Source organism: Notothenia coriiceps, unplaced genomic scaffold (assembly GCF_000735185.1).
Source record: "Notothenia coriiceps isolate Sejong01 unplaced genomic scaffold, NC01 NC01_scaffold00000319, whole genome shotgun sequence".
Classification (NCBI taxonomy): Eukaryota; Metazoa; Chordata; class Actinopteri; order Perciformes; family Nototheniidae; genus Notothenia; species Notothenia coriiceps.
Window position 1 is genome coordinate 67,677 of NW_011333020.1, and position 15,148 is coordinate 82,824.

The 15,148-nt window shown below is 40.4% G+C and overlaps 1 protein-coding gene across 1 annotated transcript in view; it reads left to right on the top strand.

Moving 5' to 3' along the window:
• Positions 1 to 15,148, top strand: part of luzp2 (leucine zipper protein 2) — a gene marked incomplete at its 5' end in the record, with an annotated part of 77,332 nt that overhangs the window by 30,042 nt on the left and 32,142 nt on the right. Inside the window, one exon of the mRNA XM_010766800.1 lies at positions 12,480 to 12,542. Coding sequence (XP_010765102.1) covers positions 12,480 to 12,542 — 63 coding nt within the window. The remainder of the gene's footprint in view (positions 1 to 12,479; positions 12,543 to 15,148) is intronic.

The following is a 15,148-nucleotide window of genomic DNA, read 5'->3' on the forward strand; positions in this document are numbered from 1 at the left end:
TTCCATAATCTCTGGCTTTTTGGCATCCGTCAGGAACTGAATTTCAAAATAAAAACAGAAACAGACGTAGGCCTCTAGGAGTTTAGAATGGCCGAAGACACTACACCAGTGGTTCCCAACCTTTTTCTACCAAGGCACCCCCTGAAAATATTTCTCGACCCCAAGGCACCCCAACTTTTTGTAGATTTAAAAACCACTTCAGAGCTTAAACTAAAATCATAAATACACCATAAATTGGTTTTCAAATGTGTATTTAATTGAATAGAACATTTTATAGAACAAATAATGTATTCACACATAATAACAAGAACCAGACTAAAAATATCAACACCATTTCTATGATGAATTCAATATTATAAACAGGCCTACTAAGTAGGCTCTTTTGTTTTGGCTGAAAATAGCAGGCCTACCTGTGTAAAAACACGAATACATATCAATACAGTTATTATTTTACATTTGGATTTCAAAAGAGGCAGGCCTATGATCACTGAGATTAAATAATAACTTAATAGAATTGGAGGGATGAAACAATGCCCTCTGACCTGACTGTGGTCATGTGACTCATCAACCACATCCCAAATATGAAACATTCTGCATTTCGCTATCCAGATAATACTGATTGACAAAATCATAAATCATACATTTATAAGAAAGGCACACAAATTAACATCCAAACATAAACATTTCTCAGACCGTTACACGGTGCGAGTGCGACACTTGTGCCTGCTTTTGTGAGCAGAGTCTCTTGATGCGTGGGGGGATAGTGGACAGCGCAACGCGGAGGTCCTGCTCCACTGACAGCCGGGTCCGGGTCTTGTTTTTGACATATGCGAGTGAGGAAAACGCCAGCTCACACAAGTAGGAGGTTGGAAACTGTAAAAGCACCTTGATGGCACTCTCTGAGAGGGATGGATACTCGTGTCCCACAAGCAGCCAAAATATATCCAGACGTAGTTCCCCGTGCTTCAGTTTCAGGGAGCGGTCCATAGATAGCTCTGCGAGTTCATCCTGAGCTCTGCTGTTTAAACTTGTGGCTGATATTAATGACAGAGGATTAAACGGATCCCGGAGCCAATCGTAGTCTTCATTCATAGGAGGGAAATATGACTCAAACCTCTCCTCCAGCACTCTCAGGTGAGCAGCTACAACTTGTAGAAAAAATGCTGTCTTGTGCGCTGGGTCACTGGATGTCAGCGGAAACATTTCAATGTTTTTCTTGGCGACTTTATTTTTCCACAGTCTTAACTTGGATCGGAAACCATTGAGTTTGTCTGTGGCTGTCAGGATATTCTCATTCTTCCCTTGCATTCTGATGTTGAGGTCATTGAGGTGGCTAAAAATATCTGCCAGATATGCAAGCTTAACCCACCACGATTCATCATCCATGTGTTCTTTGTAGGGTAAGTCGTGCTCATTTGCAAATGCAACAAGTTCGTCGCGGAGCTCGTAGACACGGGACAGCACCTTGCCCCGTGACAGCCAGCGGACCTCCGTGTGCAGTAAAAGGCCATGGTGCTCAGCCCCCATCTCATTGCACAATGTGCTGAACAACCGCGACTTCAGCGGACGGGACTTGATGTAGTTCACTATTTTCACAGCTTGTTCTAATACTGCAGTGAGGTCTGGTGGCATAGCTTTGGCGACAAGGGCTTCTCGGTGTAACATGCAGTGGGTTATCTGTACATCGGGATTTACCTGTCTCACTTTATTTACAAAGCCTTTCACCCTCCCCGTCATTGAAGCAGCCCCGTCGGTGCAAATGCTGTGGCACATCCCCCAGTTTAGACCCTGTTCTGTCAGGTAATCAGCTGTGGTCTTGTACATTTTCTCTCCGGTTGCATGTGTGTTTAACTCTTTGCAAAAAAATAAGTTCTCCTCAATGGATTCTCCGTCAACATATCTCACGTTGGCAATGAGTTGACAGTGGCCACTTATGTCTGTTGAATCATCAACTTGCAGAGCGAATTTGCCACTTCTCTGTATTTTTTCAGTTAGGACAGTTTCTATGTCTACTGACATGTCATCGATGCGACGTTTGATTGTATTGTTGGATAATGGAATTTTATCGATTTCTTTAGTAGCATCTGGCCCTATCATTACCCTGACAATTTCCTTACATGCCGGTAGAATGAGGTTTTCCGCGATAGTGTGGGCCTTTTTTGCCTTGGCGATTAACTCAGCAACCAAATAGCTGGCCTCTTGTGCTTTGTCAGAGACACGTAGAGACGAAAGCATACGTTGACTCTGCTTCTCATTTTGTGATTTCAGTCTCTGGAAATACTCAATGTCCTTGGAATTATAAGAAGGATGTTTTGTGCTAAAGTGTCTTGCTAGTTTACTTGGCACCATTCCTTCGTTGGATAATTTTTCTCTGCAGATTAGGCATTCTGGCGTCGGGCAGTCAGCATCCCCAGTCCAGGAGAAACCATACCGAAGGTAGCTTTCGCTGTACTGTCTGCTTTTAGACTTCTTTTGCACTGCTGTTCCATCATGTTCTGTCATCCCTGCCTGTGTTGTTGAGGGCTGGGGTGCTTCTTTATTTATTGTCACTACGTAACGATCCATCTTGTAATTATTTGGCGCGAGGATAAAAAGCTGCTCTGCACACCGTAAACAATGACGGCTGACGTAAATCATGAGAATTTAAGCAGTTTAATATTTCTAAATCTGAGCAATATATGTTTTATTAGCTTATGAACTCCATTGTACATGTAATAAAATAAAGTGTATATGAAGTGAAGTTTATTAAGTGAGAAAAAAATGTGGAACATAAAAATACGTTTTTTTGCGACACACTTGGACAGTGCTCGCGGCACCCCAGTGTGCCGCGGCACACCGGTTGGGAACCACTGACCTAGAGGACCTTTTTTTTATCCTTCACAAGCTTTGGGAGCCGTTTAGAGCTCAGGGTCCTGCTAATGGATGATTTGATCTACCTGCTGTATGATAAATCGGTAACCTTCTTCATCATTTGAGCTACATTCGACTCGTTCCTTAAAGCAACTCTGAAATATTAATGGGAAAATTGAAGATGTAATAATCTGAATACGGACTTAATGTGAAGCGGTTAAACGCTTACAGATCAGTTTAAAGTTTTTAGAGCTGTTGGGGAAACATCACAGTAAAATACATTTTGTTTCACTACTTCACTTCAGAGTGAGGGAAGCAGTGCCTTGCAGCCATTGTTTGTATCAACTTTTGATTTATTCAATTTGAAAGAATAATAATTTGTCTAGGCGTTCTTCATTTGTTACAGTTCAAGTGTTTCAATTCATCTGTAAGATAATTCACTTTCTGCGTAAAAGGCCTCACTGTCATCATTTCCATCGGATTTATCACATCGTTCTGCTGTTTTTTGTTCTTTTTGCTTTTTTATTCAACTTGAAAAAATACAAGGAACAGCAATGAAATAAATGACCAGAAAAGATTAGTGTTCTGGTGGGTGGGTAACTGCAGAGATCTGCAGCTCTCCTATTATGCTGATGGTTATTCAGACTACTTCGCATGGAATATTTCTCCTTGTCTTTGAAACGCCAGCCCTTCCCAATTTTCCTGGCTGGATCAATAGAGTTCATCTAATCTCTTTTCCTCGAAATAGCCTGAGGCATTGTCAAGCATCTTACACAGCTGCTCATTCAAAGGCCATTCAAAGAGCAATATAGGGTAATAATGATTGAGCAGACGCATGTGGTCAGGTCTAATAAGGATGTGGATATTAGGAAGCAGGAAGACCGCAACGGCAGTGTGACAGCCCCGGAGGACTGGCAGGGTTAGTAGCCGGCGGAACCACCGGCGGAACAGGAGTTGGTGGCGGCTGGACCCCCGACGGAGAAGGGACTTGAGCAGAACATGGTGTTGGCAGGACCCCCAACGGAACAGGACAAGGTGTTGGCGGGAACCCCGGTGGAACAGGTGTCGGCGGGACCCCCAATGGGACAGGAAATGGTGTTGGCAGGAACCCGGGTAGAACAGGTGTCAGCGGGACCCCCAACGGAACAGGACATGGTGTTGGTGGGATCCCCAACGGGACAGCCTCTTTGGCCCCTCTAGATGAGGCTCTCATCCACTCATTAAAGATGCACTCAAGAGTGTTCTCAAGCTCATACAGCTCTTGTGAAAATGAAAAAACTGCTGGGTCCATACTGGTTCGGTCGTACTGTCAGGATTGGGGAAAATAGGACCCAAATGCAGTAAAAAAGACAAAAGGTCTATCAACAAAAAGCGAGCTTTAATAAAAAAAAGCCGATGACAAAGAAAAACAAGAAACAACTTAACATCAGCAAGCCGGGGAGCATGAGGAACAAGCTTACAGACAGGAACAGGTGGGTAACATGGACGAGAAAGACGACGACCGAACATCAAGCAAAAGGGAAGACGAGACTAAATACACAGAAGGGTAATCACAGCACAGGACACAGCTGGGGAGGGGAGGCAGAAAAACAGGGGGGGGGGCAACAGGTGAATACAAGGAGACAATCAGACACAGGAGGGCAACACAGGAAGGAAGACCAGACACGGGGAGAACAGAATTTCAAAATACAACTGAAAACTAAACACACAAAACTAAAATCATGACACAATGACACAGTGCAATCTTTTCACTAAAGTATAATCCCCCCTTTGACCTGAAGAGCCCTTAAGAAACTGCCAGGATGAGTTTAGCTTAAGCCGCCAAATGCTTTGTAAGACGTCTGGGGCCATGTCATATTTAATAGCTTATCCACAGTGAACATTTGCTTTGCTAATGCCAGTAATATTTATAAGATGCGTTCGACAGCTACATAAGTGCTAAAGCCCCGTCACAATCTTCTTCCGATGTGGCTTTAAAAAAGCAGACAAGCCTGTCGGACAGTACGGACAGAGACCGTAATTGATTATGTTATGTGTGGAATCTTCTCATTAAAATATGACGGAGGATGTCAAATAGATCTAATGTGTTTTTTGTTTTATAATAGGAATGCATTTCTTAACTTATAAGGAGGACCAAGATCCAGGGGGGGAAATCTGTTAAGAGATTAAAACTGCTGAAGCTGCCATTCATAAATAACAGTTTTTAATGGTCAGGAAAAGATGGGGATTTGCTGAAAAGAAATTTCCTCAAGAATAATTTACTGTTAATTATTCAATGTTATTTTTTAGGGTTTTTAAAGCTGAGCTGACATTGAACGGCAAGCCAAGTTCCTGTTTCATTTCCAACTCTATTTTGCTTCATCAACAAACCTGTATTTTGGAAGCCTGTTTATCATAAATGATGTCAAAGACAATTACAGAGGGGAAAGGTTTAGCAGCCAACATTGTCCATATGATTTAAATCTCTTCTAAAACAGTCTTCGGTGCAGTGAGTGATTATGTCAATTTAAGTATCTGCTTTTGGAATATTCTAGAGGTTGCTGGGCCCTCTACTTTGGGTGACCCCATGACTTTTTGATCCTATTATTATACATAGAGAAAACAAGCTTTCAATGCTTTCTTTGGCCCATAATTAATTGTAATACTTTGACAACTCAATATTTAACACGGGACACATGAATAAGAACCCACAACAAAGTACTTTGTTGTTGACTTAAAATCAAAACACTCTAAATAGTCCATAATATTATAATTCCCCTTCGTTTACCCCAGTGGTTCAGCGTTGGAGTCTTTCAAAGTTCAAATGAAAGGGAAGTCTAGAAGGAACTGACAACACTTTGCCAGATTATTATCAATCTACACTCCCACCACTGCAACCAAACAAACCGAACAATGGCTGAAAGCAGTTTCTCATACCAATTTCTACAATGCCAAACACTGTGCGGTCTCTCAAGGTCTCACCAAATGCTGATTTCTGCCTGCAGGCTAAGAGTTTGTAGGAGAGCTATGTGAATTTCTAAGGCTAAATTATGATATGAAATAAAGGAATTCAAAGATAAAACTCACCTCTTACATGAAGAGTAGTGAGTATTGAGATTCCAATAAAGCCCCACGCTCTCAGAATCAATTCAACAAGCTTTTGCTCCTATAGTTCAGCTAAGTGTTACATTCTCAGATGCTATCTTCTGTTTTCACTGTTTGCTTCACTAAGGAGGATTAATGCACTCCTTGATGCAACAATAAGCACTTCTATATTTGGTTTGCTAAACATAAATCTCTTGAACATGTAATTGAAAACTACATTGAAGACTAAATTGTTTTTTTGATTCATTTTAGGACTATTTACTTATCTGTGTCTTGTATTAACCTCCACTGAAAACAATGGCTCTGTTTTGGTTCATGGTCGCAGTTCATTGCGGCCATGAATAAAGAAGTCGTATTTTTACGACGAAGATGCCAACGCTATTAAAGGCAGGAGGCAAAAGAAACATCTTGTCATTTTGTTGGCTTTGTCATAACGATGAAGCTTATTGGCCTTTCAAGCTGAAATATGTTGTGACATCAGTCCTTCGCTTGTACAGCTGAGAGGTGTCAAGAGACATGCACGCCATGGCTAGTGTGACATCGCAGCGAAAAGAAAAATGTCGTACTAAATCGCACTTGAGTCATTTAAACATTGTGACAAAAGGCTTCACGCGAGGTGTTAATCTTAACATCGGAAATGGAATTTAATGATGACATAAAATATGTATTACAGCTAAATTAACTGTGCATTACTGCATTCTCACCCCGATGGTGTGAATGTGGTTTCCGCCACTTCACACTAAGGCTTAAAGGATCGAGCAACCAGTGATGTGTGTCAAGTGGTGTGAAAGTTGACCGAGATGGACAGCAAGCATCAACACCCTCAGTGTTGTTGCTGATGTTGACATTTAAGCACTTTTTAATGTGTGAAAGAAACTCCTGAGTTGAGTCTGATAGACATTTTTGAGTGCTGAAGTCCTTGAGATGGTTTGTGATTTTCTATTACATTTTTGGGTCAATCTCGCTTTTTATTTGACAGAAATGGGGGGGATGGTGAGAGACAAAGATAATTATATGGCATGTGTTGTGAACACTTGGCAACAAACCAAGCGGCAACCTTCAGGGCTAATAAGTGAGGCACTAAGTGAAGTTAAACTTGCACTCTCTCTCATAGCAAGCAGGGGGCGACTCTACTGGTCGTAAACATTCTGATTGTATAGAAGTTTAGAAAACAATTACCCTCCTTCTCAGTCAATATTTTCCTCAGTAAACATTGTGATCATGAGTTTATGGTCTCAATTACTAATTTCCGGTATTCTCTAAAGAGCATGACGTTCATTTTGAAAATAATTTGTCTGTGCTTTAGTGCATTTCTACTTTGATTGACTGGTTGCTAGTACTTAAAAGTGTTTTCTTTTGTACCACTAACACTATCTCACTGTGTCCTCAGTTCTTCAACGTTCAGCGCTCGGTGGACCTTTGCTCCACCTTCACGTGTCAATTATGGTACCAGCAAGCAAGTTGGAGTTATTCAATGATTTAACCCACTGCAATCAGATTGTGAAAAGAGAATATAATATGATTCTGCATTTAAAATCATCAAATAACCAAAAGCTACCAGCGAACCATCATTCCCTCGTGTGATTTGTATTCAAAGTTGGAATCCGCACAAGCCAAGGATCAGAGAAGACGACCTTGTGGCAGGCTGACAGAAATACTTTTCCCAACTCATTTGTGCACTATTGCATTTTTCTAAATAGAAAATATGAGCAACATATAAATATGAAATGTATTTTCAGGTCAGCAGAATGACTGCGCTGTGGGAATAACACAGTACAACATATGTGGCTCAGTGTATCAACATTTGAATAATGCGCTGTGGCAGATAAGCTCCAGAGGATCTCATTTTCACTCTGAGAATGTCTCAGGGCTAAACTGCGTCACTTTTCTATGACAGCTGCCAACTCTACATGTCCTCGAATGGTGGTCTTTCTGTAGGGGCGAGAAGAGGTGCAACTGTGAGGAATTGATACACGGACAGATTTGCCCCTGAATCACAACAACAACTGCCATTTCAGTTCATTACCTCTGCTCAGTGTGCATGTTGGAGTACCAGCACACTGTATAGGTGTGTGGGAGTAAGAATTGAATCACAAAGGAAAGAAACAGGCCAGGAATTACCGTATATGAGAAAATGCCACTTTGTGGTCTGAATGCAGCTTTTTGCTGTGTTCCCAATATAGTCCTGCAAACAGGTTGACACAACAGTAAACCTTGTGGTGGGGTTGGATGAAAAGTCAGGACATTATCCAAGTCAGTTCGATCCCTAGAGTCTTACACCTTTACAATATTTCATCATATAGTTTTTGAGATATTTCAGTATGGATCAAAGCTGCAAGCGTGGTAAAAACATGCAAACAAATGGCTAATTCAAACTATACAGATGCAGCTGTGTTGTGAGCAATTGTCATAGCAGTCAGCATGTTCCATGACACAGAGGGAGAATTGTGGATGTGGCCACATCATTTATAAGTAGATATCAAGGGCCAGCTGGTGGATGCACACACCCCTACTCGTCCTGTATCCAAAATGTCCCTGTGGTTCACAGCCATCTCGTCCCCTAATTATATTGAGCAGCAGATCCATCATCAGAGCACGACAACATAATAGATGAATGTGTTATCTCCACCTAAATAAGATCAATGCAGCATCAATGAGCAATAATTGCTTTTGGAAATGTTGTGATTTCAAAAAATCTCCTAGAAATGCAAACTTGATTCACTTGCACTGAAGCCAAAAAAGCACTGACTGGCTCTGATTCTGAAGGGTGGACAGACAGACTTCCCTACAGTGTCTGAGATGTGTGTTTCCAAATCTTCCTCTTTGGATCTGCTTTTCCTTCAGTTTTAACATTGAAACAGCTTGTTGAGATTTTGTTTTTTAAATATCTTGTTGGAACTGTAGATCCTTTCCTCCAAATGTAAATATTTTATTGTGCTCATCGTGTAATAATTACTACATTTTCCTAATGTGAGTAATACAAACATCCCTATACAACTATAATGGTATATATTACATCATACCATAGACGGACAACTTTTGGACAAAATGTCCTCTCCGTTAAAGGCAGCTCATTGTGGAATAGCCTCCCAACTGAGATACCGGATTGTCCCACTCTCAATAGCTTCAAAGATCCACTCAAAGAATGGTTGAGCAACAAACAGACGTGTAATCACCGCTAAATGCACTTTTATACAAGGGTATCTCCTCTTGCACTTTATGTAGCACTTAGGGATGTAACGATATATCGAATATCGCAATATCGCGGTAAATAAATGTCTCAATACCTTCGTGAGACTGACAAAATCTACCGCGATTTATTTTATTTATTTTTTAGTTTTATTTAACCAGATGGTCCCATTGAGATCATCGATCTCTTTTTCAAGGTAGACCTGTCCGACATGGTTACAACATGAACATAAAACAACAGAACACAAAAGGACATGGTATTTACAGGGCTACATGTACATACCTAGAGACATTGACAAGTACCAACAGTATATGTATATCTCGCCCTGTCAATAAGCCTCACCTTCTTGGCAAAAACTGTATTGTTTTTGAAGTGGTGAAGAGACAATGCACAGTTTGACCCACTGCTGTCACCCATGGCCAAAGGATATCTCTCTGTCCCAGCAACATCAGTACCAAGCAAGAGAGTTTTTTCCACAGCAGGGGATATTGTAAACGCCCAAACATCCCCGCTTCTACCTGGAAATGTGGACATGCTCATATTCCTAAAAGATAACCTTGATTTATTCTATTGCAGGGTCTGATTATTATATTGTTGACACTTTAAAATACTACTATCCTACTAAAATGCTATACAGATCAGATGTATTATTTAATAAAGAAAAAAGAATTCAAGTAAAAAAAAAAAAGATTCACATTTATTTTCTTTATTTTTCAATATCGCGATAAATATCATACCGTGGACTTTTTATCCCGATATTATCGTACCGTGAGTTTTTGGTATCATTACATCCCTAGTAGCACTTGTGTCTTAACTTGCACTTTATATACCATAGTTGCTACATTGTACTGCCATGTGGTAAATACTTGTATGCTGCTCATGCTCTTCCTGCATATCATGTATTTATTTTTGCTATGTATATAAATGTCATGTTCTTATATGTTGTATGTGAGGGGACTACTGATGGATTAGCTCAAAGCTAAAACCCGGCTCATTTACACTTGTAAGCATTATTTTTGTTTTAAAGTGTTCATCAATGTGCACTGTCCCGGTTCAAATAAACGATTAAATGAAATGAAAAATAATTGATTTCACTTGTTTTTTTTTCATGAGATTTGTCATTTAAACGAATTGTATTGTGTGTTCTTGGAACAAACGGTTTCACCCTCGATGTTGACTGTTTCAAACTGTGCGTTAGCGAGGAACGCAAAAACCCTCTTCATGTAGATCCTCCAAGGGCTGCCTCCCACATAGCAAACATTGTGAAGAGGTTTTCTGGTCCATTCGTCATGCAGTTGGGAGATTACCGCCATGGTAAAGCCCAGCAACACGACACAGTCTTGGCGAGGCTCAAGACCACCCTCCTGGCATCCATCATGCTGTTTCAAAGTCTGATATATCCCAGTCTAAGCCCATACACTCTAATCCGTTCACATACTGTAATTGCTGTGGCATTAACTTGTTTGTTGTATGTAGCATAACATAATGCATGCATGTACTATATGAGAAGAGCGAGGGCCAACTTATTCTGTTGTGCTTTGTTTCTGTTCGTCACTGTGTTCAGTTTCATTGAATTGAGTATAGTGGATGAATATTCATTGCTCTCACTTGAGTTTGAATGGACGAGTTTGAATAATAGACCCTCAACTACAGTTAATTGGCTCATTGATAAACTCATTTAGAATTTTAAATGTTATGCTGAGTCAATGAAAAAGTGTTAATAAATCACCACCGGTTGCTATGATTAAGTTGTATCTAATTGTATGTTTTCTTTTTATAAAACAAGTGGTACAATTTTAATTATGCAAGAGTGGCAATTATTTCCTGTCAATATACAACAATGCTGTTGGATGAGTTTTAGGTTTACTCAGCCATCAGGATGATTTTTGTACACATTTCAAGGATCTGTGATGCCTTTTTTTATATATTTCCCCAACTGTTTCATTAAACTCTCACTCACATTCTCACTCACAAAAATGAACAGACTATTGTCTTTAAACTTCTTATTATCACAAAGCATGTGATAGCTTAGATACAACGACCGAGTCTTGGATCATCCATTATGTTTAGCAGAAACAATATTAACCTTGATATGACATATTCTAAGGAGCTGTTTAAAAAGAATTCAAGCTTCAGACTTGCTGCAGTACAAACCAATAAAAGCCTGTGTATGCCTTCGTATTTCATAGATGGATTGTTAAATACATATGCTGTGTAGTGCAGTATGTTCTGTCCACTGCATTATACTGTTTTCTCTCAAGCAGTTTTCTTTTTCCCACTGTAATAAAATCTCTGCGACGGTCATCTAATTTAAAATCACAGCGGAGACTGTCTGCCCCTAATGACTTTCCCTTAACTGCACACGCTGGAGACTGTACGATTGTAGTTCTTTCAGACTCAGTGTTATTTTCCTCATGGTGGATTTTGCTGTTTTATTGGGTCATCTTGAGGTCTGGATGGGTACTTTGGGTTAAGCATTCAGTCAGCTTAAGACCATTCTTACTAACAGATCATTGTCAATTAAAAGGGGAAATTCCCTCCTTTCAAAAGCTGTTATCACCCTCAGGTCCCATTCTCTAGTGTCTTTACATGATTCCTCTTGGCTCCTTTTAAGTATGTAGCAGTGCATTGTACTGAAACTAAATTACTGTAAGTGAGAAAGATCTTGGTGTTAGTCCTTTTTACCCCAAGCCTTTGACTGTGACAATAGCATTAAGAAACCCGGGACTGTACTAAAGATACTTGTTTTACCATGCTTATTTGACCCAAGATAAATTATTCAGAAATACATATTTTAAAGGGACTTTTTTTTTTATCAAGACATTGTTTGTACTTTGAATTGAGATTTTTAAGGAATCTGGCATTGTTAGTAGCACCTTTTTGGTTTCAACAGCAGACATCTTTTGGTTGAATGTACTTCATGAACATTTCTGTAACACATTGTAGCAGTCAGTCCTCCAGATTGTTTGAAAACTGCAACAAGGATGTTAACTGGCACCAAAAAACAACACCCTTTGACCCGTGCTATGGCGTGTCTTCACAGGCTGCCAGTCAAATGATTTGATTGCTTTACTGATCACGTATAAAGTTCAAGCCTGAGCTACAATGCTGACCTATCCTCGGGCCTGAGTGCTCTTTGAGACAGGGCACTCCTGACTGCTCTTCAAACTGAGAGGCAACCAAGCACTTGCTGTCAGGGCTCCTCAACAGCCAAGTGCCTTGTTGGAGAAATTGAAGCCTACTGACTAAATAGTACTTTTTATAAAGCAGCAAAAAAGTTAAGGGAACATGAAGTGACGAACACAGTGGAGACTTACCAATGGCATCACTCATTTCTTTCTATTCTCCTTTTCAGAACAAGAGCTTGAAAACGAAACTACTCTCGGGACACAAACTTTGTGATGCCTATGCCGAAGAGGTAAGGATTTTCAATTATAACATTCGGTTTTCTCACATTCATTATTAATCTGCTCCCACTACTTGTTGGTTCATTGTTAATGGAATAGGTGCAGTTCACGATAGGATATTGCACACACATGTCGTTCTCTTGTGAGCAAGCAATGTTAACCAAATACAAATTAGAACATCTAAATGAGAATAGTTGTTCTTGTTGATTGTAATTAAAACAAGTTGTCCACTATCATTTGGACTATTAATTTAACTGTTCTGTTAACTATTAGGAAACTCTCGGTGGGCACACGGTGTAAGATTCACATTATAGATTAGAAGCAGTCTATTCCTGTCCTTCTCACTCTCTCTCCCACATGCAAACTTTGCCTGGTTTTGGCTGTCCAGTGAATCTCAGGACAAGTTTTCTCTAACAGAATGCTCTTTGAAGGCTGCACAGAGCAATCCGGGGAGCCAAACTTGTATAGAGAGCAGCTTCGAGTACATTTTCATCTGTGTCATTTTAGCTGTCACCGACTTTCGCTCTTTTTCTTTTTTGGCTTTGCTGCCAGTTGTTACGGTCTGCTAGCATGCACCAGGTTCACTTCAAGCAGGGCTTTGAACTCCTGCTCTTGCCGTCATGCTGACCAATACTAGGCTGTGTTTTTAGCTATGCAGGATCTGAGAAGGCAGAAGGACCTGAGAGCACCACGATGAGAAGTGAGAGCAACCGGAGCTGTGTAATCGAGGACTCAATATTTATGCACTTTCTGTACAGGCTGCAGTATTTGAAATAACCTCAGATTTTTACAACATAGGGCAGTGTGTTGATGCAGACAAGTTGATAGATGGCAACCTTGGTGTGCAGATGGACATTTTTCTTTACAAAGACCCTTGGCTAGACCTCACCCAAGGCAGCTGAGGCTTGTTTGGTCAATGCCGCACAGAATATTACAAAGGATTTTGAATGACAGCACAGTTCTTGGTGATTGCATTTTCAGGAGAAGATAAGGAATTATGCAGCCTGGCAGGTATTACAGGAAAAACTGTAATATGTTAGCGTTTCAAATCATGAATCTGTACCCACAACAACATATTTACAATTACTAATACTTGACATACTTAATTTATTTTATTTACACGCTATTTCACACAATAAAGAGTGTCATTCGGACAATAGCATTTATTTCCCATTCATGTCCCAGAATAGTTTCCCATTAACTGTTCCTTTCAAATAACAAACCCTTTTTAAAAACAGGAAACATGACACTTTCTACTCAATTTGAGCACCTCTTATATTACCTTGTGTATGCCCTTTTGAAGACAAACTCAGTTGGCAGTTTATAAAGCAGATAAAAACGTTTTCAGTCCAACCCAACTGATTGCAATACATGTTAACTTCATTAAGGCTGTGAAAGTGAGCTTTTGTTGAAACAGTTTTATGGTTGAAACTGCATCAGTTCTAGCTTGTTTTTCCAAATTAACTGGCAATGTACTGTAGTGTGTATTCTTAAACAAATAGGATGTTACTTTGATAGGCTCTCTTTTATGTCTTGTTTCATCACCTTGACCGGCAGGATAGATTTGGGTGGGGAAAGGGAAGAAATAACTCTTGTCCCTCCTTCATTACCACCACTGCGAAGCCCTATCATGGCCCTGTGCTGCTGCTCAGTGGTCACCAGATCAGAGTATGGTTGTACTTAGCAGCTTCTAGATGTGAGTCTAAATATGTGAATGGGATGAAGGCTTTCCCTAAAGCCCGCGTCACACTGTCCCGAAACTGACATCAGATGGACACACGAATATGGAATTTTGAATTTCGCACGAAGATGGCCCCGAACTTGGTCAACAGCCGAAGCAAGTACGATGCCTACAGAAGGCCACACGATGGCACCTGAACCACACACGAAAATATGGTCGTAGACTTTACTGATGATTTAGAATGTATCCAGACTCAACGTAAGAGATTGTGCCTCTTCGGGGGGTGCCAACATTTAAACATACACTTTATTCTTTACTTTCTCCGTCTTTATATGTAGATTTGAAGATATTAATTATCTCCGTCATGTTGTTTCCATAGCAACAACAACTTCCTGTCAACAGCGTAAACTTGCCTTCAAAATAAAAGCATCTAAATAAAACAGGAAGTTAACCTAAATTACATTTAAGACATACAACTGCAACGAAAGTAACAAAAACAATGTAATATCCTTTTCAGTTTCACAGAACACAAATTGGGTACTTTCGTTGCAGTTGTATGTCTTAAATGTAATTTAGGTTAACTTCCTGTNCAGTTTCCAACCTCCTACTTGTGCGAGCTGGCGTTTTTCTCACTCGCATATGTCAAAAACAAGACCCGGACCCGGCTGTCAGTGGAGCAGGACCTCCGCGTTGCGCTGTCCACTATCCCCCCACGCATCAAGAGACTCTGCTCACAAAAGCAGGCACAAGTGTGTCATGTCCAATAAACTTATAGTGAAAGTTTATTCTTTATGTTAGAGTTGTCATGTCCCTTTGTCTTGTGCTTTATGTCTATACCCTTAATTATTTCTTCCTCTCATTTCAGGCCTCCACGCTCCCCGCCCCTTTCTGTCTCCTGCGTCCTTGATTATTTTCCCCGGCCTGATTGTTTCCAAC